This window comes from Lissotriton helveticus, chromosome 3_1 (genome assembly GCF_964261635.1).
Source record: "Lissotriton helveticus chromosome 3_1, aLisHel1.1, whole genome shotgun sequence".
NCBI classification, from domain to species: Eukaryota; Metazoa; Chordata; class Amphibia; order Caudata; family Salamandridae; genus Lissotriton; species Lissotriton helveticus.
Genome location: NC_136061.1, coordinates 218,529,615 through 218,552,592, shown reverse-complemented (window position 1 = coordinate 218,552,592; position 22,978 = coordinate 218,529,615). Strand labels below are relative to the sequence as shown.

The 22,978-nt window shown below is 45.1% G+C and overlaps 1 protein-coding gene across 3 annotated transcripts in view; it reads right to left on the bottom strand.

Annotated features, from left to right (window-relative positions):
• Window positions 1–22,978, bottom strand: part of POR (cytochrome p450 oxidoreductase) — a 479,949-nt gene that overhangs the window by 74,425 nt on the left and 382,546 nt on the right. For all 3 annotated transcript variants that reach the window (XM_078679631.1, XM_078679630.1, XM_078679632.1), the window contains 2 exons: window positions 21,065–21,154; window positions 12,239–12,337 (listed from right to left, as the gene is read on the bottom strand). In XM_078679631.1, coding sequence (XP_078535757.1) covers window positions 12,239–12,337; window positions 21,065–21,154 — 189 coding nt within the window. The remainder of the gene's footprint in view (window positions 1–12,238; window positions 12,338–21,064; window positions 21,155–22,978) is intronic.

Below are 22,978 nucleotides of genomic sequence, written 5' to 3'. Positions count from 1 at the left end.
TTCGCAGAATCTGCCGGTTTGCGAACAAAAAAAAGGCTTTTTTACATGTACAAAGCCCTATTTACGATTCAGTAATCTATTACCGAATTGCAAATTGGGTTTGCAATTCAGTATTAATAAGGGGTGTATTTAAGGCTTTCCTTTCTAATACCAAATAGCAGTGGTTTGTGTGAATGTTTTGCGACAGAATTGCAGTAGCAAAACATTCGCATTGTACCACCTACTTCAAGTAGGTGGTAACCATTCGCAAAAGGGAAGGAGTCCCCAAGGGACCCTCTTTCCCTTTGGGAATGTTTGTAAAAAAAAAATTAAGAGCAGGTAGTAATCCCACGGACCACTGCTTACTCTTAAAAAATTAAAAGAAAACTTTTCATGTTATTTTCTAAGCGCAACTCGTTTTCCTTTCAAAAAAACAGGGTGTGTTAAAAAAAAATAAAGACTGCTTCATTTAAAAGTAATCACAGACATAGTGGTCTGCTGACTGTGATTTTAGTGATTCCCAATGGGTTGCACACTGAGACCTACCTCATTAGGATCTATTTGCGATCAACTGTGAATCACGACATTTGTACATTGGTGTTTGCGATTACCAAATAGCAAATCTAAAAGATTTGCTATTTGGAAATCGCAAATTATTACCTTTGTACATGTGGCCTTTAATCTTAAGCACATTTACAGTAATTGTGGTTGCACTTCCTCTTGCCACCATGTTCACATATTCTGTATTAATCTCTGGACACCTTTGATTTGCTTCACAAAGCACACAGGTGGCAATTAACTTATGACTTTACAATAAGCTACTAATAGGAGCCTGGCAATAACTATTTAATGTCACTCTTAATAATGTAGCATCTGAAAACATACCTGTATTAGAAGCACTTAGCTTGGTATATTTGACCTACAGCCTCATATAGGAGAGAGAATCATGTATTCAGGAAATTACATATTGTATATGCAGATCCATAGTGGTCATGTGCATGTTTTTATGGTGGCAAGGTCTCCATGCCTTTCTTTGTTCGGCGAAACAGCTGAAGCCTATTCACTGCCAAAGGCCAGTGCTCTGGACTGCATCTCAAGACTGGATCAAACTGCAGCAGTGCTTTCAAGAACAAAACAAACGCTTAGATGTGGAGAAAGAAGCGAGAGTTTAGAGACAAAGAACAAGTTACTTATCTTCTGTAACGCTTAATCTGGTAGAGACTATCCATATGCAGATGCTTCACCTTCAAATATTCCTCAGGCATCAGAGTGGATCGGAATTGTTTTGAGCAATCCCCCTTGAGCCCGTGGTGTCAGTGGCGTCATCCATGCCAGCAGTGACGTGCACAGTGCTTATATAGGCGCCAGCCTCAATTCTGGACTATTTTTTTCCGCACCAGGGTTGCTTTTTCGCCAATGTGTAGCAGATTTTGGTACAGAACATTATTCATTGCGAGATGGTCTGCTTCTTCACCGTCTTCCCTTTCTTGCTTCCGACACACCCCACGAGAGTTGATCGACCACCAGGAACTCATAAATCTGTTCAAGGTAGAACAGTGCTCTTTTTGGGGCCAACCAGTGGAGTCTTTCCTCTTCTATAGAGGGGTAAGGTGGAGAGTAATAAGTAGGCAGAATGATGAACTGGCCCAAATGAAAGGAGTTACTACCTTCGGTAAGAAGGTTGCTCAAGTCCAAAAGACCAGTTTCTCTGGGTAGAAGGTAAAAAGGTATGGAGGATTTGCAGACAAGTGCCTGTAACTCACTGACCTCCCGGGCAGATGTTATCACCACTAGAAAGGCTACTCTGATGGTTAGAAGGCTAAGTGGGCAGTTGTAGAGGGCTCAAAGGAAGCGCACATTAGGAATGTAAGAACCAGTTTGAGGTCCCAGTGGGGCATAATAAAAGGCACTAGTGGAAACATATGCTGGAGACCTTTTAGGAACCTACATAATTCAGGGGATTTGAAAAGGGATGGCTGATCTGGCAACTGCAGAAATATCAAAACAGCAGAAAGATAACCTTTTAAAGTGCCCACATTAGAACCCTGCTGGGCCAAGGAAAGAATGAATAGAAGAACTTTAGGAAGGGGTCCAGCAAAGATCAAGATGTTTATCTGTAGATCATGTCACAAGCTTGCTCCAATGGCACACGTATACTGTCTAGGCGGAGGGCCCCCGGACTGCCTAAATAACATTGCATATTTGCAGATATTGGGTGGAAGGTCCAAAACTGTCGCTGTTTAATCTCCATGCACAGAGACGAAGAATTTTCAGGTTTGGTGCAGAACCGGTTATATTTTATATTGGTACCCTAATATAGGTCCAGGGAACATTGTACACCTTTCCTACATTATCTCCCCTTCATTTCATATGAACAAGCCTTATAAGGTCATAACTCCTAATAGGGACATACTTCCTTATAGGGACTGAACACCTTATAAGGACTGACGCCGCATTTTATGGACTAAACCTTTCACCTACTTCCATGCTGAGGGGGGGTTCTTCTCAATCGATATTGCTAAGATGTCATCCTTAGCGCATATAAATAATTCATGAGAGCGATACCCGGGGATATACTTCACCTCTCATATCCAAGTATAAAGTTTAATCCCAAACATCATCCTCATACTAAACAATAGCTAACACACGCACATGGACTGTATAATTACAGCACCTCTTGCTAAAGAACGGTGATGGATCAAACCCAGATCTTTTGACTGGGTGTGAGTGTTTGATTGGTTCAGATGCTCCGTCCATCACCACCCCCTTTTGTACCGTACTGTCGGTCCTAACCAGGACCGAAGAGCCACGAATTCTGGGAAGAAAGGTTTGAAAAAGATTGATGTGAAGTTTTGCCTCTCGAGGTGACCAATGACCTTGAATTTCTAGGTCTTGCATGTGAGCTCCCCAACGCTGTAATGAAGCGTCTGATGTCATGACGTAACTGGGAGATTGAGGTTCGAACAGAAGACCCTTTGTCAAGTTGCTCCTGATACCCCACGAAGACATTGCACGTTTGATCTGAGTGTTGATGACGAGTTTGTCCTTCGAATTAACCTAGAGCTTGAACCCATTGTTTGTCTAGGGATTCTTGCAGTGGCCTCATATGCAAACGGCAGTTGGGAACTAATGGGATGCAGGATGACATCATCCCCAGTAAAGACTTCAAGATCCTGATTGAAGTGGACCTTTTTGATTTTATTGATGCTGTCAAATTTAAAATCTTTGTTATGCGTCCCTCCGAGGGAAAAGCTTTTCGTGTTTGGACATCCCGCCAGGCGGTACAACAACAGAAAAATCCCCTGATATTACCGCCATTTCCAGAGGCGTAGTGAATCCTGACCCCAACCCCACACGGTTTGTTGCAATATTAGATGGCTCTGGATTTGTCCGTGAGCACCTGGAAGCTCTTTAACGTCAAGTGGTTGGCCCGCAGCTCCAGAAGGTTGATGTGGAGCTATGTCTCTGTCGAAGATCAGATGCTTTTGCTCTCCACCTCTTCTAAGTTGCCACCTCAACCCAGATGTCACATGTTGGTTATCACTGTTAGCTCTGGGTGGAAAAAGGGTCTGCCGCTGACCCAATTATGGTCCAGCAACCATCACCACTTCTGTAGTTTCCTCCGATATCTGGACGTGATTGGCAAGGCCCCTTTGATGATGTGCCCACTGGGACTTTATACCCCACTGCATGTGCAGAGTCTGCATATGCCATCTGGTGTGCTTTACCAGAAGGATGCAGGATGCTATCTGTTCCAGCACACTCAGAGTCAACCTCCGGATATAATGAACAGAAGCTGAAACACTGGGATCATAGCCTGAATGTCTTGTACTATCCGTTCTGGACACGAGCTGCACTGTGTCTAGAATGCCTCAGATGAAAAGGGAGCGTCTTTGAAGGAGTCAGGTGGGACTTTGGCATGTTGATAGAGATCGTCAACAATGTTAAGAGTTGTGCCATAGTCTGGATGAGTGTGCCTGCCTTCAACAACTAGTTGTTAAGGTAAGGGAAGACTGAAACCCCTGGCCTCTGAAGATGTGCTGAACCTCTGCCATCACTTCTGTGAACACCGGAGGGGCACTGGTAGGTCAACAAGAGAGTAGAGTGAACTGAAAATTTTTAAAGAAAGGACTCATTAAGAAATTTTGCAACAGCTTTTTACAATTGAAAATATCTGTCTATACACATAATTACATAATTAACGAATTGTAAAGTGAGAAAAAACAAGTACCTTGGTAAAACAGGTGCCGCAGAACTGCTTGACCCACTGCTTAATCTGCTTTCCACTCTGTGTCCAGACAATAATGTTTGGTAAATGTATGCACATTTGACCAAGTTGCTGCTCTGCAAATGTCTGGAAGCGAGACGCCTGCTAGTAATGCTGTTGAAGTTGCCATCTTTCGAGTAGAATGAGCACGCACTCTTGTGCACAGGGGTTTTCCCGTTTTTTCATGACAGAAGACAATGGCGGATGCAATCCATCTGGAAATGGAGGTTCTTGAAAGAGCTAAACCTTTCCTTGGTCCTGCTATGAACAATTGATTTGATTTACAAAATGACTTTGTATTCTCTATGTAAAATTTTAGACATCTCCCAATGTCCAAACTGTGCAGAGACTTTTCTGCTGTGGTGGAAGGGTTCTTGAAATATGTAGGCAGGATCACAGGTTCTTTGAGATGAAAAGATGAAGGAATTTGAGGGATAAACTTCGATTTTGTTCTGAGAATTACATTATCTGATCTGAACTGTATGAATGGATCCAGAATGGAGAAGGCTTGGATCTCTCCGACTCTCCTTGCTGAAGTGAGAGCAAGAAGTAAGGCTACTTTCCGTGAAATAAATTGCAACTCAGCTTTGTGAATTGGTTCGAAAGGAGCTCTCATGAGCTGCGACAAGACCGTGTTGAGCTGCCAAGGAGGCAGTGGATGTTTAATTGGAGGAAATTTTCTGAATAAAACTTTTAGGAATTCTTTAATTAGCCCTTGAGACCAAAGAGACGTACAGTTTGGAGATCTGCAGTATCTAGAAATTTCCAGAGGCGTAGTGAATCCTGACACAGGGTTTGTGACCCCAACCCCACACTGTTTGTTGCAATATTACACGGCTCTGGAATTGTCCGTGGGCACCTGGAAGCTCTTTAATGTCAAGTGGTTGGCCCGCAGCTCCAGAAGGTTGATGTGGAGCTAGGACTCTGTCGGAGATCAGATGCTTTTGCTCTCCACCTCTTTTAAGTTGCCACCTCAACCCACATGTTGGTTATCAATGTTAGCTCTGGGTGGAATAAGGGTCTGCCGCTGACCCAATTATGGTCCAGCAACCATCACCACTTCTGTAGGTTCCTCCGATATCTGGACGTGATTGGCGAGGTCCCTTTGATGATGTGCCCACTGGGACTTCATACCCCACTGCATATGCAGAGTCTGCATATGCCATCTGGTGTGCTTTACCAGAAGGATGCAGGATGCTATCTGTTCCAGCACCCTCAGAGTCAACCTCCGGATATAATGAAAAGAAGCTGAAACACTGGGATCATAGCCTGAATGTCCTGTACTATCCGTTCTGGACACGAGCTGCACTGTGTCTAGAATGCCTCGGATGAAAAGGGAGCGTCTTTGAAGGAGTCAGGTGTGACTTTGGCATGTTGATAGAGATCGTCAACAATGTTAAGAGTTGTGCCATAGTCTGGATGAGTGTGCCTGTCTTCAACAACTAGTTGTTAAGGTAAGGGAAGACTGAAACTCCTGGCCTCTGAAGATGTGCTGAACCTCTGCCATCACTTCTGTGAACACCGGAGGGGCACTGGTAGGTCAACAAGAGAGTAGAGTGAACTGAAAATGCTTCAAGCTCGACCGTATCTTTCGCAGACAAAATTTTAATTGTCCAAACCCACTGAACAATCTATAGAACCCACTTGTGTACCAAGTTAGCACCTGCCACCCTGGCAGAAATGTTCAGATCCTCTCTCTGGCAGGATGACTGTGTGTCTTTAGGGGCAAGTCAATGAGGTTTGAGGCTGCGGCAGCTGGGGGTGTGAAAAATCAGGCTGCATGCTGCCCTGTTGTCCAAGTGGTCTGTTGGTTCTGCGGACTAGGCAACAAAAAAGCGAATGGGTTTGCTCACCAGGCTGAACTGGGTGGCGACATAGGAAGTCCTTACCATAGAAACAGAAGGGGTGAAATTGTTGGTGTGGATGACGTAGCGGAAAGTACAGGCCAAGAATTGTGCCATGCCCTATTATCCTTAAAGCGCTCCATGGCCAAATCTGCCTACTCACCAAAAAGGTGACAGCCATCAAAGAGCATAGCCATTACAGTGGACTGAACATTATCAGAAAAGCCCATAATCCTCATCCAGACATGCCTTCTGATGGCCACATTGGTGCAAAGTGCCAGCTAAAGCAATCTGTGGTGTCAAATCCACAGCAGATTGTAAATGTAGCTGTGTCACTGCCTTTCTGGATAGGATGTGTGAGGACAGGATGTACGACGTCTGGCACACCGGGTAAGTCTTGTGCGTTGGCGTTTCAATGGGCATGGGTAGAACACCATAAGAGGCTGCTGGCGTTAACAGGAAGTATTGCTAAACATATGCTACCCAAAGGTCTGTCTGCTTTGTTTCCCTGTCTGGTGGTGTGGTAGGGAATGCGTTAGGGTTAACTTTGCTTGTATGACTCCGGTTCGCAGCCATGGAGTGCTGAGTCAAAGTCTGGATCACCAGGGGCTGGGCGGTGGCATTGTGCTAGCTGGAGGTTCACAACAGGGTTTAGCCCAAGTAGGGTGGCTGTGATGGCTTCAGAACCACAGACTCTGTATTTGTTTGCCATGATTGAAGTACCTATGTAAGGGCATTGGTCTTTACTTCCATAGTTGGTAACTGGAGATCAAAAACTTCAGCTTACCTTTGCATAACCGCTGCAAAGGAGGTGCTTTTATCCTGGCAGGGTCTCGGGGCGAAAATAACCCTGTGTCTGGTGAAGTGCTTATGCCACTGGCATTCTCATACCAATTGTTGTCTGTATATGGTTGGGCAAAATCATCTCCAGCATCATAAGAATTCTTGTAGGAATCTACTCATAGTAAAGTATGCAGAGATTGAACCTTTATTTGAGGCACAGGTAGTTTATCAGTCTGGTGAATTGACCAAAGGCTGTGGCTTAAGAGGATCAGGATGCGGCCACTTTTGAGGTGGTGCCAACTCTGAAAGTACAGTACAGTGCACTTCGTCATCTGGAGTGGACATCAGCATTGATACTCTTTGGTCAGACATCGGTCATGACACAAGGAAATTATACAGCAAGGAAGTCGGTGCGGAACATGTAGTGGGTCCATCTGGAGATGAAGTCGGGCCGGCTGGCTGTGTTCCAGGTGGAAGCTCTTGCAGTTCGTTGGGGCCAAAAGGTGCACAAGAGGGAGTCAGTAGTGTGCCAAAAACAGCAGCAAGGCTTAAAGAAATTCTTGCATTTGCTGCAGCCTCGCCTACCACTCAGAATTTCTGGTTATGTCGAATCAAGGGACTGAATTGGCTCAGAAAGGATACTGCTACAGTAGCAACCCGAAAGGCACGTTGAGGCCCTTGCGCCTTCTGTGGAGTTTGAGTGTGGTAGGAAGGGACAGCGTCTCGCTTAGACTTTTGTTTCTTCAAGTTACCTGAAGAAGACTTTGATGATGAACACCCACAGAACAGCTTAGAGAGCGGAAACAGGAACTTCCCTTCTATTTGTTACAGTGTGGAGTCTTTTTGTGTTTGGTGGCATAGAGATACACCTCATGGTTCAGGATAGCCTTGGGATTCAATAAGGCACAGTCACTGCCGGCCTTCGAGTTGGTGTTCCGACCCCACGCACCAGAGGCAAACCTGATGGGGATCCGTCATAAACATTTACTTACAACTGTCTTTACAAGGTTTAAACACTGTAGGAAGGTGATATTTTCCTGTGCACACTGGATTTCCAACAATTAAAAAAGGATACATTTCTAGTGAAGAGACCAGATGTAGCTCCAGATCAGTGTCTGGTGGACAGAAAGAAAGGAACTGACACCAGCACAAAATAGTTGTGCCTCTTTGTGGTTACACACGTCACTTCTAGAGCAGAACAACATCGGCGTAGAGCCACAAAACGTCCCCTACCGGCGCACAGAGGTATTGCTCTATGGTTCCCGATCCAGTCAGACATCTGGGGAACATTTACAAGTTGAGGAATCTGAGGTTACAAATATATATCGGAAAAACCCTTCTTAGTAGGAGTACTCTGAAGGCAGATTAGCGAGGAATGCCTGTAAATTCTGCAGTCTTAATAAGGCTAAACGTTTTGTATCCAAATGAAATCCAAATTACTTTTGCAAACTGAACTTGACACGTTGCAGGCAGAAGTAGGAACATATGTCTGAAGGAGGTGTACTCAGAAGATCCTTGTGCACCACACCGTGGCAGCAAACCATGTCAACTTCACTGGGTGTTAAACATTAAAATAACTGATAAAAGAACATACTTCAATGTTTAATCTTTGAATATAGCCTAAGGCAACTTTCCTGCAGCTCAAATTAATCAGCAGTGCAGCGTAAGGTACACTGTGGCAGATGTAATATGTTCACAAAAGTGGGCATAAATTATGTACAGAATTTTTGCAATCAGTCTCCAGTTTTTGATGCCATCTATGTACTAATACACAACACTATTCCTGCGTTTACAATTCCATTTTTATTTCCTTATTTTTGTAAAGCTGTCTTCGTTCCTTAAAAGAATCAATGCTGCTATTAAAAAATTAAATAAAAGATTTCCGGTTTGAGAATAGATTGCAGGGAAAAGGCAGTGGCCACCAGGATTCCATGTGACTTTGCAAATTGCAGTATTTGAATTCACGTAATGGCTTTGCACAGTGGAACAAATGACCATTAGGGAAGAGGAAGAAGCCATGCAGCTCAAAACCTCTCTCATTACCTCACACTGCTTTCTAAAATGTATGTTGTTCCTAAGTCTCCTTTCTATTAACCCCTTCGATGCGGATGACGGCCCCCAGCCGTCATGCATCGCGGGGCTCGTGTGCAGATGACGGCTGGGGGCCGTCATAAACCCGCCCACTCGCGATTCTGCCGCACAGGCGCAGAATCGCGGCCGCGCCCCAGGGGTTAAAATGTCATCTCCAATACAAAGCATCAAACTTTGAATAACAAAACTTTGCAATTGCTCAGCTTCAGTTACCAAATATTTTCAAGTGACTATTAACAGAGCTGCTCTGCCCTCTTGTGCACTGGTGGCCCAATGCAAATATGGGGAGGGGAATGACGGGGAAGAACCAGAGTAGAAGGACCTTGATCTATACATCAAACTTCCTTTGGGAAACATCCACTCTGAATATATCTGTTTTCGCTCTCCTCCACTCTACCCATTCTGTCTGGACATCAGCCCAAGTTCAACTAAGCTCAAACACCTATCAACCACTACATAATTTCTCTGAATGGCCTATGCTTGAACGAAGAGGTGGTGTCCGACTCCATAAGCTTCCTGGAGATTTGCGGTGTACCAAAGTGAAGCCTTCACTGTTAAAAATAGAATTTCATTCTCAATGTATTACAGTTCTGGTTTTCTCGGCTGTGTTTCTTCAGATTTATTTCTCTCCTGGTTGGCAGCACTACAAGAAATAAAATATAAATATAACAAGACCATTGACTCCATATCAAATGTCTTGAGAAACTCTGTACTGTTGTAGCAGTCAATAGTGTATAACATATAATCCGATAAGTTGTACAGACCTTTAATTTTGGCTGTACATGCCGTCAACAGGGTATTGACTTATGCCCACAGTTGAATGGTCACTGACAAATTGTGATATTAACCTTGCATGAAACAAAAGAAAAGAAATTGTGGAGCACATATCAGTATCACTGTTGCAAACACTTTCTGATGATGAGGACGCCAAATCAATGCATCACACTCAAAAGTGCACCAAAGTCATGTGGTGCTGAGAAACATAATGGTCTTATCTGTATCATATTTCTGTGTAACTGATGTTTTAATTCTACTCTGTATGCTGAAAACAAATCTATGGTCCGAGTTGGACAGTCTGAAACAGACGTTTTGTGCTCTTCCTTATGGTAATGTGATTATGTTCTAAAAGGACAGTTTACTCCAAACCCCCAGACTTTCCTCATCTACTACTAAGAGGACCTATGCAGAGAACTTTGAGGTTCATGTAAGGAGTGACCGTAGTTATGAAATGTATTGAAATAGGGTTTTATAAAGCGCGTGTATGCCGAGGCGTCTTAGCGCTAGAGCTGACAAATCCTAAAACAAAGGGGACAACATGAGATTAGGAGTTGGGTGCGAACAACCAAGTTTTGAACACCTTTCTGAATATTTGTTTGTTTGTTTGGCATCTTAAGTTCAAAACCAGAGTGTTCCAAAGTTTAGGTGCCAGGTGGAGGAAACTTCTTTGACCCCACTTTACGCTCTTCACTCTGGGGATGACCAACAATGAGCAGTCGATGATCTGAGACAGCGCTGAGGAACCTGCTGTCTAATTCGATTGTTGAAATATACTGGGTTGAGTCCTGCGGAGGGTCTTATGGACAATACAGAAGGTCTTGAATTGTACCCTTGCCTGGACGGGCAGCCAGTGCAATTCTCGGATCCCTTTGGACACAGCTTAATTTGGGTAGTTATCTAGACAGTTTACTGTTGAATTCATTTTTTTCACTTTGCGTATTCATTTGCAAAGAGCTTGTCAAAGCCTCAAAAGGCTATACAAGTGGTGCAAGTCCCTTAACATTGAACTCATCAACCTGATATGGTGGTAGAATCGGGAGTTCTACATGCACTGTGTGCTGTACAGTTGGAAGGGGGCCGTGACCCTGGCTCTCAGAGGTAGACCAATAAGTATTTCCATGTGTTCTATCAGAATTTCAGAATTTACGTAGGACCTTTACCTTGAACAGTTTAAGATTAAAGAATATAAAAAAATCCTTCCACGTCTGGTAGCCATGATACAAAAGCAATACCTCCACCATTCTCATATATGCAAGTATTACACACACACTGTCCAGTATATCCAGTATGAGCAGCTGCATCCTCCTTCCCTATGTTATGCTCTTAGATCACCAAAATATAGCCTCATAAACATGGCATTTTTTTCCAAGAGGTGCATCCTTTAGTTTCTTACAGGAATGTCATTATAGGAATAAAAAGGGGGAGGACAGCATGCAGCAAGGCACAGCTGTGGGAGAGACAGCCATGTTCTCAAGATTATCCAGTGTGAAAACAATATTACCTCCAGAGACGTGCAAGACCTCTAGAATGTGTGGCGTGGCAGAGATGCGTGGGTGGCAAAACAGCGAGGGAGGAGTGGGAAAATGAATACTTCTGAGCAGGCACCAGCAAAGACCATCATCCAGAGTACCACAGAGAAACAGTTGCGGAGGCAGGTGCAAGACACAATCTGCTGCCTGCATAGATTCACGAAAGGTTCAACATGGACTGCCCATTTCAGCCTGAACAGACACTGAGCAGCTAAAATAATTTGTTTTTCAGGATGTACTGTATCCCTGCGTCACAGTTATAAATCAATCAATCAATCAATCAATCAGGGGGTTTGTAAAGCGCGTTAATCACCCATGAGGGTCTCAAGGTGCTCTGAGAAGGTACAGGGAGGGGTACAGGAGGAGGGGGGGGGCAGGACGCTACGGATCAGTTGAAAAGCCAGGTCTTGAGGTCCTTCCTGAAAGCGTGCAGGGTCGGGGAGCATCTGATGTTCACAGGGAGCTCGTTATGATTCACCAAATGCACCCGTCAATTGATCACCTGGAATCTGATTCATTGAATGTTCCATGCTGAAATGACCCTTCGACAACCATACTGTGTCCTTGAAAGGATAGGAAGTCAAAAATAATGTGCATCCTTCAGAAATTCATAAACCTTCAACATAAAACACAGTGGCTGCTAGAGTAGTCTTTAGCCTCGTATCTAGCTTTCTTTTACAGAAAAAGAACGAACTTCCAGCACCTTGGTCTCTGTTGGAAACTACGAATATTACTCAACTTTCTCCTTCAACAATAGACCTGAACTGATTTATCAATTGTCCAAGGTGTAAGGGGGCAAAAGAAGCCCGAATGCGCTGGCAAGACTGGGACCATCCCAAACACAAACTAGTTTAGAGTGGGAGTTCAAGAACCTGAGGCTGATAGAGAGCACAGTGGTATAGTAGCAGTAGGTCTTGCTTAAGGTTCTAGAAGATTGGCTACTCTCATTGTCAGGCAATACTACTTACGGTTTCTGCGTCTCATAGCTCTTCAGTCTGCCCATCTCTCCGGTGTACACCTTGTTCATGTTCACATCTGTCTGTACCACCAGCTCATACTGACGAATACTGTGGGAGGCCATAGGGGAGAAACACCAGCAGATGAGGGTCAGTTTCAAAATATAATCAAAAACACTACACATTTAATGCATCATTTGACTTCAATTTAACCATTCAGGATGAGAAAACAAACAAGTACTAAGCAAGATATTCAAAAGCATTCTGGTGCAATTAACAATACAAGAAAAAGTACAAAAGCACACATTACTTACCTTTGTTAATACACTTTCTAGTGGATACTCTACGTAATCTCAGATTCTTTACCTTTTGAGATAGAGAGGTTTTCCAGCAATGTTCCCATGTGCTAGAAGGTAGCACCATCTGGCTCCCAGACTCCGTACCACTCCAAAAGTCACAGAGCAAGGCATGCAACGTTTAAGTCAGTTTCTTTACTCTGTCTCCTTCCCCACTCTTAAATGCAGAACAATTCAACAAATTTTTGAGAACAGGGCGTTGATTCCTAACTTGGGACTTTTTTCAATGCTAAAAAGTGGCTACCCCACAGTGAGTGGTGGAGATGAGGATGTGTGTATTTTTCCTTTGGCTACAGTATCCAACAGGAAGTATGTTACTGAAAACAATTAACTTGTTCTTCTGCTGGATACTTATAACTGCATACAGACCTCCTTTAGACTAGATACCATAACGGTACTTCAGAAAAAGGTGGAGAGCTCTGGGAAGTGGATCCAGACTAAAAACGTCTTGCAGAACAGAGTGGTAAAAGCAACCTTCCCACCATATCAGACAATCAAGGCAACAGTGCTTCGTGAATGGCCACGTGGCGGTATGACAAATGTCTAAAACAGGTACCATTTGCACCAATGCAGACATGGTGATCTTGGCTCTGGGGGAATGAGCCTTTAGGCCTTCACAGGTTTGTTTCCTGGTCAGTGCATGACATATTTTGATACAGAGGACTATCTACCTTGACAGGGTCCTCTTCTTCATATCCTTTACTTTAGACAGTCCAGAAAACCCTACAAAGAGCTTGTTTGCCACTGGATAGCTCTTTGTGCAGTAAATATTGATGCGTAGTGCCCTTTTAGGGTCGATTCGATGGAGCCACTGATTGGCTGACATGAAAAGGAGTCACAACCGCCCTGTGTTGTAGACAGCTAATTTGTCTGGGGAAACAAGTGATTAAAGGCAGATAACACTGCCAGCTATTCACTCACAGAGTGTTGGCAATGTAGGAAAGAGGAAAACAATCAAAAGCATTTAATAGCAGCTGCACAATATCCATGGAGGTGTAGGTTGTGGAAATTTGTGTGTATGACCCTGCTCTGGGATTGAGACACGACGTCCTCTCAAAAGGGTATACCAACAAGAGGGCAAATTCTCAGGGGCTTTGGCTACCACCTCTCTGGGACAGGTCCAGGGCAATAAAGACTTCAATGCACGAACATTTTGACACTGTTTCAGTAAACAGATTTAGTCTGATCACCGGGGTCGCAGTCACTGACGTGCAGCCGGGAGTGTGCAGCCTCGAGGCATTGTGAGGCGCTGCCTGCTACGGCTTGTGGGCGCATTGTGGGAGGCACTGTGAGGCGCATTGTGGGAGGCATTGTGAGGCGCTGCCTGCTGCTGCTTGTGGGCGCCGCGAAGCAGAGCGGAGCGATTGGGAGCCTCTGACCTCCGAGAGTCCCGGCGCTGAGGGCGGCGAAGCGCTACAAAGACTGCGGAGGACTGTCCCCTGCGTTGGAGGTCTGGGGCTGGGCAGATCGCAGCAGAGGTGCACCCGACCCCCCTCTCTCGTCGGACTGCATGCTTGCAGTGAGCTGGAGGGATTGTACAGCAACGAAGCATCCTGGGGCTCGGGGCTGGATGGAGGAGTAGGGCAGCGGGTCGGCTAGTTCACGGCTCGGTGGTCCTTGGAAGGAGCGCGCTGTGACTGTACACGAAAGCAAGGCATCTATTAGCATCGCCCCCCCCCTGGAAACGTGCTAAATAAAAGAAAACAAGCATACAGCATTGGAGTTCTCCCTACTTTTAATGAGCAGTTAACAGGAAAATGGGAATTGTCTCTTTCACAAATGCGTTTTTAGCATCTGACTCTGAACAGCCTCAGTGCAGCTTGACAGCCCTGAAGGTATTTACATGCACACTTTTTTATTTAATTTCTATCCTAATCAAGCCAGCACGGCATTCTCTGCCCTAACTCTTACAAATTTATCTGCTTGCAAACTATCCACGCGGCATGCGATTCTTTTACTCGTCTCACTCTTTCATCTAAGATGGCGGGGGCCATATACCGGAGCCATAAATCGCCTCCACTGCCCACCAGATGACCATGAAGCTGCATACCAACGTGGTCACAGGTCACCAAAACAGAGATAAGTCTACCTCTTCGCCTCCGAGCAGCATAGAATCTAATCTCTCCCCTCCCCACCTAACAACACAGAGGATGGACTAACGCGACCTGCCCCTATCTCTCTAAGGCACATCAACTATAGAGAAAGGACTACCTCTTGTCTCTCTAAGGCACATCAACAATAGAGAAAGGACTACTATTTCTGTCTCCCTATTTACTATCCTGGTGGCCATCTTGACCAGTCCTCCACCGCGGGGGCCATCTTGGACTAGTCATCCTCACCTATTGCCCACACCTAAGTCCACTTAGGCTTGCAGCCTTGCAACCGCACAAACTCACCCACGTACTCCCACCCTCTTTTACCTACGCCTCCTCCACCATGGAACGCATGGGCGAGCACACCTACAAAATCATCTACCCACCCGAGCTCTCCAAAAAAAACACCAAACGCCACAAACACAACTTCCTGAAGGCACACCCTGAAACCCCGTGTGTGGACACCTATTTTTCACTGATTAACGGAGCCACGAACAATGATATCATCTTCTACACCCTGCGTAGAGCACAATGGAGGAAAGCATTCCTCTCCATTCTCACTATCCACACCACCAGCAAATCCGCTCATGGCCTAACGCTTTCTATCACACCCTCCCAAGTTTTCCCAGGCAGAGCCACCATCACCATCTACAACAATGGAACCATTCTACTCCAAGCCACTGATAGGAACCTTGACCGACTCGACAACCTATTCCCTACCTTCTTAGAACACATCGCCAAACGGCGGACCTCCACTCCGCACACATCAAGCTGCGCAACACTTCCCATCTCCAATACTCAACATACCCTACCTTGCCCATTGCAACAGCGGAATGACACACTCCTCCCCCATACCCCCAGTGCTATAGATAGTCACACACCCGACGTAACCCACCCACACCCCTCATTCACTGACAAAGATCATTCCCCCTCATACATGTCTCATACCCCCACCCCCCCTTCCACCCACCGCACACCTCCTCCCCCTCCCCGCGGCAGATCTCTCCCCCATTCTATCCCCCCCCCCACTCTCACTCCCCACTCCCCCACACTCCCAACTAGTCCCTCAGAACACGCCTCCTCCCATACATTAACACCCCCATCTCTCCCCCCCCACACTCAGCCCCCACTACCCTCTTGTCACCCCTATTGTCTTCAGCCTACAATCACCCCCCAGCTCACCGGCGCCGCCTCCCATCGATGACGACCCCACCGTTACCTCCCACCCTCCCCTTACATCACCCACACCCCTCGACCTTAAATTCTCTCACCCATCGAATACCACCCCACCCACTTCCACCGCAGAGCCCATCAATGTGCTCTCCACTAACGCTAGCATATCTCACCCCTCTGCCCCAAATTCGCTCCCCAGCTCCCCACTCAACCACTCGCTCATCACAAACACTAGCCCCAATCCATCTCTGGACCTGATTTTATCCACCCTCCTACAAGTCAAAGATGAGCTCCATATCATCAAAGAATTTCTCTACACATTCCCCAGACTACCCCGACCTACAACGACCACCTCCGTATCCAACAAACATCACACTCTCCCCACTGGCCATCGCACTCAATTCTCTCCGCGTTGGCCCACTATCCCCGCCCGCAACAACACCCACCGCCCCCGGCGTGCCCTTAACTCCCTGTCGGACCACGACTTATGCACCCTCCTTCGCTCTTTTGGCCCAGGTCCGGTTAAACACATTACCTCCACACACCTCCCCATACCCACAATTCTCACAAATCCCCATAGGCACCCAACTCTAAGTAACAGAAGCTCCGTCCCCAACAACCTCAGAAAAGTCCCACTATCTCTAGAACACTCGACCACCCTTTTCACCCCCAGACTCAAATGCATCCTACTAAATTGCAGATCGGCCCAGAGACATTCCTCCGACATTGCGGATCTCGTTTCATCAATGGATCTTGACTTAACCATTTTGACTGAAACATGGCTAACTGAAGCCTCTACGCCGTTTATGGACATACTAGTTCCCCCCAATTACCACATCATTAGACTCGACAGGACCGGCAAGACGGGCGGGGGAATCGCATGCATTTTCAGGAGCAACCTCTCCGTTACCAAAATCACCTCCCCCTCCCTCACTTCCTGTGAACTCTTCAGCCTCGATATCTCAAGCGAGGGCAAACCAGTATGTGCCTTACATCTCATCTATCACCCGCCTGGGGACAACCTCATCTTCACCCAACAACTTATGGACACGATCACTTCCAATGCTGGCCGGCAGATCACCCAAATCTACCTGGGTGACTTCAATCTCCACTGGAATGACCAGAAAGACGCAGTGGTGAATAGTCTCAAAACTTTCCTTAATGCACTTGACCTCACCCAAATATGCAACAGCCCAACACACGATAAAGGTTCGATACTCGATCTGATCATCGCCAAAGAGGACTCTACCCAACCGGGGGCAATCCAACCTTGTGATTGGTCAGACCACCACATCATCACCTTCTTTATCAACGAAAAAGTCAAACCTACCCCGGCTCAACACATCAAATCCAAGATCTGGAAAAGGGACATGAAGAACCTTAACCCCAACTCCCTACCTCCCCACACCTACAGTCTTCTCCTTCCCCCTGCTGGCGCCTCTGATGTTCAATCACTGACCGACCTCTACCTCGACTCTATGAACTCATTAATCAACTAAGCCGCCCCACTGCAACTAAAGAGAGTCTCCACCAAGAACTCGAACCCTTGGTATGACGGCAGACTCTTTGAAGACAGGCGTGTTATGCGATTGGCAGAGCGCACTTGGAGAGCTGACCCCTCAACACTGCATCGCAAAACGCTTAAGAACAAGAGAAATGCCTACTTTAGGAAAATCAAGCGTGCGAAAGCTGACTTCTTTAGCCTCCAGCTTGACCAAGCGAAAAACCGACCAAGAAAGTTGTTCGAACTAGTCAAAACTCAAACCAAGTCGCAACCCTTACAACCAAACAACACAACAGGCGATATCCCACTCAGTGAAGACTTTTCTGCTTTCTTTAAACTAAAGACGGACAACATAAAAATTGACCTCCTCAATGATGCAAGCCGATACCCTAGCCACATCAGAATGCCTAACACGCATCCTAAAAATAGCGCATCTTGGACGTCCTTCGACACCTACTCTGAAGAAGCAATACACAAACTGCTCGGCACCTTGAAGCCCTCTAATCACCTCATAGACCCCCTACCGGCTAATGCTGTAAAAGACTTCACCCCCATGCTCCTCCCACTCTGGACCAAAATCATTAACAGTTCCCTTCAACAAGGTCTCATTCCTGACTCCCTCAAGGTTGGGCAAGTCACGCCCATTCTCAAGAAACCTACAGCTGACCCGTCTGACCTAAACAATTACCGCCCTATCACCAATATCCCCACCTTGGCCAAACTGCTGGAAAAATGTGTACAACTCCAACTAACAAAACACCTTGACCAGTTCGACCTCCTCAACCCTCATCAATCAGGCTTCCGAGCGAAACACAGCACGTAAACGGCCATGACACACATAATTGATGACGCCCTCCAAATTCTTGATCGCAATGATTCATGCCTCCTCATCCTTCTTGACCTCTCATCAGCATTTGACACGGTCAAACATGAGAACCTACTGGAGCTGCTAAACACTAGAATGGGCTTATCCGGGACTGTTCTCAAATGGTTCACCTCCTTCCTACATAACCAGTCTCAGAAGTTCAAGATCAACAATGTGCTGTCCTCACCTGTGCCAGTAGACTTAGGCGTTCCACAAGGATCCTCCCTTTCACCCACACTGTTTAACCTCATCATGGAACCACTTGCCACCTTGCTCCAAGCATCCAATGTACACTTCCATATGTATGCCGATGACACTCAACTTTACCTGAAGGTTCAATCCCCGGAAGATATCAAACTCCTGAACTACACACTTAGAAACACCCAATCATGGTTGGCCGATAATCACCTTAAACTAAATGCTCTGAAAACTGAGTTCCTCCTGATATCACCCCCTGCGAAATTTACCACCACCCAAACCTGGCTCAATCACCTAACAGCACTCAATGTCCGACCCACCATCGTGGACTCTGTGAAATCCCTAGGCATCACACTGGACGCAAAGCTAAACATGCAACAGCACATTAGCAAAGCAACGAAAGGAGCTAATTTCCAAATCAACACACTAAGGAAACTTAAACCCTTCCTCCCTGTCAAAGACTTCCAAACTGCTGTACAAGCCCTAGTCATACCCCGCATAGACTATGGAATTGTGGCCCTCAGCGGACTCCCTCTAGCAACAACTGCACCCTTAAGAGCCTCCTTGAACGCTGCCGCGAGACTCATTACTGGCTCAAGAAAACACTCTCATATATCCCCGGATTTGAAATCACTGAATTCGCTGCCCTTTGAAGCCAGAATACAGCTGAAAATTGCTGTTATGGCACACTCGGCCGTACACCACAAGGCACCCAACTACCTCACTCAAAAGTTGACTATATCAGGAGGGTCGAGATCCAATAGAAGTAATAAAAATCTACTCCTGAAACCTCGCAGATTCCGGAAGGAAAAAACTTACAAACGCTCCTTCTCAGGAATGGCACCCAGGATCTGGAATGCACTCCCCCCTGAAACCAGGCTTATCTCCTCCACTGCCTTCTTCAAGAAAGAGGTGAAAGCCATCCTTATGGCCAAGTTCACCTGAACTTTATTGCTGTTGGATCAGAGACTTTACACCGCTTGTGTAACACTGGCTACCTCATTGTCTAACGTCTAATGATATCATTTTCTTACTTGATTGCGAGCCTCTTATACTACTCACCCACTACCTATTACCATATTGTACACGTTAGTTTGTTGAAACTGGATGTCCCTACCCATGGTCTCTCAGTAACTATTAGAAAGTGGTATAAGCCAGCCTTATAGCCTAGCTCGCCTGATCTCTTTTATAGTTGGACCAAAGACTCTGTACCGTCTTATATTAACCTTTATTTGACTGTTTATTGTTACTTTATCAGCACATGAAAGCTATGTTGAATATTATACTGTACCTAATATTAATCTTAGTCACCCTCCTGTTCACCCCCTGCCTCTGTGTAGCGCTCTGATATCTGCAAAGATCTTGTTCGCGTTATATAAAACTCTGAATAAATAGTCAGAGCATAGTCAGAGCAAACCCTACTGGCCGAAGAAGCCCTGTGCCACTTTGGGATGGAGACGCCACCTGTGATCGGTCAGCCAGAATCTGCTCAGCTCGTCTACTGTGGGACCCACCTAGGTGGTGTCCTGCTGATCCAGGGTTGCAACGTTTCCAGCACAGAGCAAGGCCTGAGTCTTTCTGCGTAAAAAAGTGTGTACAGTGGTCGTAATTAATGTCTGCCCTTAGAACAGAAGTAAATTAAGACAACCCCAGCTATACAATCTCCTAATTACCTCTACTTTCGAGTTAATGAAAATAAGCTAAGACTTATATGAACTCGAACTTGTTTTCAATGCTCAGAACAATGCTAAATGCTGCAATCCACCCGTACCCTTTTACTATATGCTGTTACTTTTATGCTTTTCTTTGTTATACAATGTGTTTTCATTAAATGTTTGTCACCTTGCTCTATATGTAAAGCGCCCTGATACCCTACCCTGGGTCTTGTTCGCGCTATAGAAAACTCTAAAAATAAGAATTAAAAATAAATAGTGCTCAGAGACAATCCGTGCAGTACACCTTTTAACGGCTTCTCAAAATCATGAAAACGTTTTCACTCTAGAAACAATGCAAGACAGTTCAAAGCAAGATTACCAACACCTACCTGCTTCGGCCTTTGAAGTAAGACTGGATGTTATACAGTGTCAGAGGCTGCATTCACATCCAGCAATATTACTGCAGCTGAGCCTCCCTGATCGCAGTTTTTCAGTGACAGCTAATAACGCTATTTCTGTCCTAATAACGCTGTTTCTGTCGAATATCCCGGCCTAAAAACCATCTGGAACCAACCACATTGTTCCAAATATAATGCTAGCTGATTGTTGATGTGTTTTTTTTCAAAGATAGATAGAAAAAGAAGAGCGTTTTCAAATTGGTATATTGAGAGGAGTAAAGACACACCTAAAAGTTTCCTAGCTAATTATAGCCGATAACTTCTGGATATATTATATCTGTTTGGTAATGCCTGAAGTATGTCAGGCATGGAATCCCCAGGGAGCCAGGTTTCTGTAAGAAATACTGCCTCTGGCTGCTCCTCACATAGTAAACAGATTTAACTTATGCCTTGGCAAAGACCTAAATCTGTCAAGAAACATTTAAATGCCTACACAGAGCAAGCTGGTAATAACATTTGATAGTAATAGTACTGGTGGTCCTGGGACATCAGTAGCAAACAACAGTAGTCACACATGATGTGTATGCTGCTCTCACCTGGATTCCTCTCCTGTTGCCTCCACACCAAAGTGTTCACAGACTGCCGGCCAGAATTGTTCCCGCCAAGTGATGAAGTCTTCTTCTAAGCTGTGGAAAGAGAACAACAGAAAGAGGAAATTAGGAAGTGAGAAGGAAAAATAACTTGGCAGGGTGTGCAAAATTCAACTAGAGTTTAATGCAGTTGGGCCCGGATAAGAGCGAATTCTAGAACATATACAGGGATAAAATGAAACTGTTTCAGTTCAAAACACTCAAAATCTTTCTGTCTTCGAAATCTGTAGATGTAATCCAGCACAATCTTGCAACCCAAGATGAGCATGAATCGGCGCCGCAGGCAAGGTGTTAAGTGTTTAAACCAAGATATGAAGTAGGGTTCCAGGTACCAAGCGCTGCAACTTAACCAATAGTCAATTTCCCGAGGGAGCAGCTAGATATTACAGGGCAAAGTCATGGATATATATATATGTTTTAAACTGAATCAGAAATGTGCATGGTTGATCATTGGTATATTGTACCAGAATTCCAGGAAGCAAAGATGGCATTTTAGTTTTTTTTAGGAGCTGCTGTAAAGTAGTGTGGAAGATAAAGAAGAAAGATGGTACAGTACAGTACTGTAGTTTGACTAGGGTTTTCATGAGGCTCACACCCACTTTGAGGTTATGGTGAAGCGGGGTCTTAATGACAACGAGATTATCAGGATCCGCCAGATCACATTCAAGATTGATAAAAAAAATCTGCTTTAGCTGTAATCACTTTATTCTCGTGTAGCTTAAGCTAGACAGCAAATGCACCTGGAAATTAAACTACTTTTCAAGAAAGGTAGTAATATCTCCAAATCTTTAATTGATTGAATAACTTGTCCTTAATCATGTAGGCTAAATTGTATACATAATTAATAGTATGGGTAAATCAAACGGACATGCTGTAGGGTATAGCGTGAAAAGGGACACTAGACTGAGAAATTCACCCCAGAGATGTAAAATGGCAGAGATGAAATGCAGCAAGGAGGTATACATGTTGTTCATTTGGAATCATGGCTTATTTTTCTCAAAATATAGCACATATTCCTGAATCAAAAAAGAAAACAACTATGCTTTAAAAATAGTACATTAGGAAGCCTGTAAGTAGTCATCTCAATACTCATAACGGTATTTACAAGTTAATCAAAAGGAAAATGTGCATAAATTAAGAATTATGTTACTTACCCAGTAAGTATCTGTTATTTGCATGTAGTGCTGTAGATTTACATGCTGTGCATAAGTCCGCTATCGAGTGTTGGGCTCGGAAAATTACAAGTGGTTTTTCTTAGAGGAAGTTGTTTGTGTCACAAGATCGTATGATTCCTACCTTTGGTGATAGTGCGCAAGGGCATTGACTCCATCTATTGATTGTTTTGCAGCAGGTGGGTGAGAATCGAGTAGTAGTATGTACTGGTAATGTGATGTCCATGCAAATAATGTGAATTAGTGTAAATAAACTGCGACCCACACAGGTTTCCGGGGCACATGTAAATCTACAGCACTACATGCCAAGACAGATGCTTACAGGGTACGTAACAATCAGTTTGAGGCATGTGTGCTGTGGATTCACATGCTGTGCATTAATTGTAATTTCAAAAAGGGGGTGGTGATGGACAGAGTATCTGAGTTAATCAGAACACTCCTACCCAGTCAACAGATCAGGGCGTGATCCATCACCGTTTTTTAGCTCACTGCACCATTCCAGTTCATAACCTGGCTCTATGCAAATTAGTCTGTCCCTGGCCCAGTGCATCATGGGAACAGGGCAGACCAAACTACCAAGCCAATTCTTCACTGGAAAGGAAACTAGCTTCCGGGGACCGGTTTCTGGCATTACAGCCGTCTTCGGCCCAGCTTGCTTGAATCCTGATGGTGCAGTGAGCAAGGGACT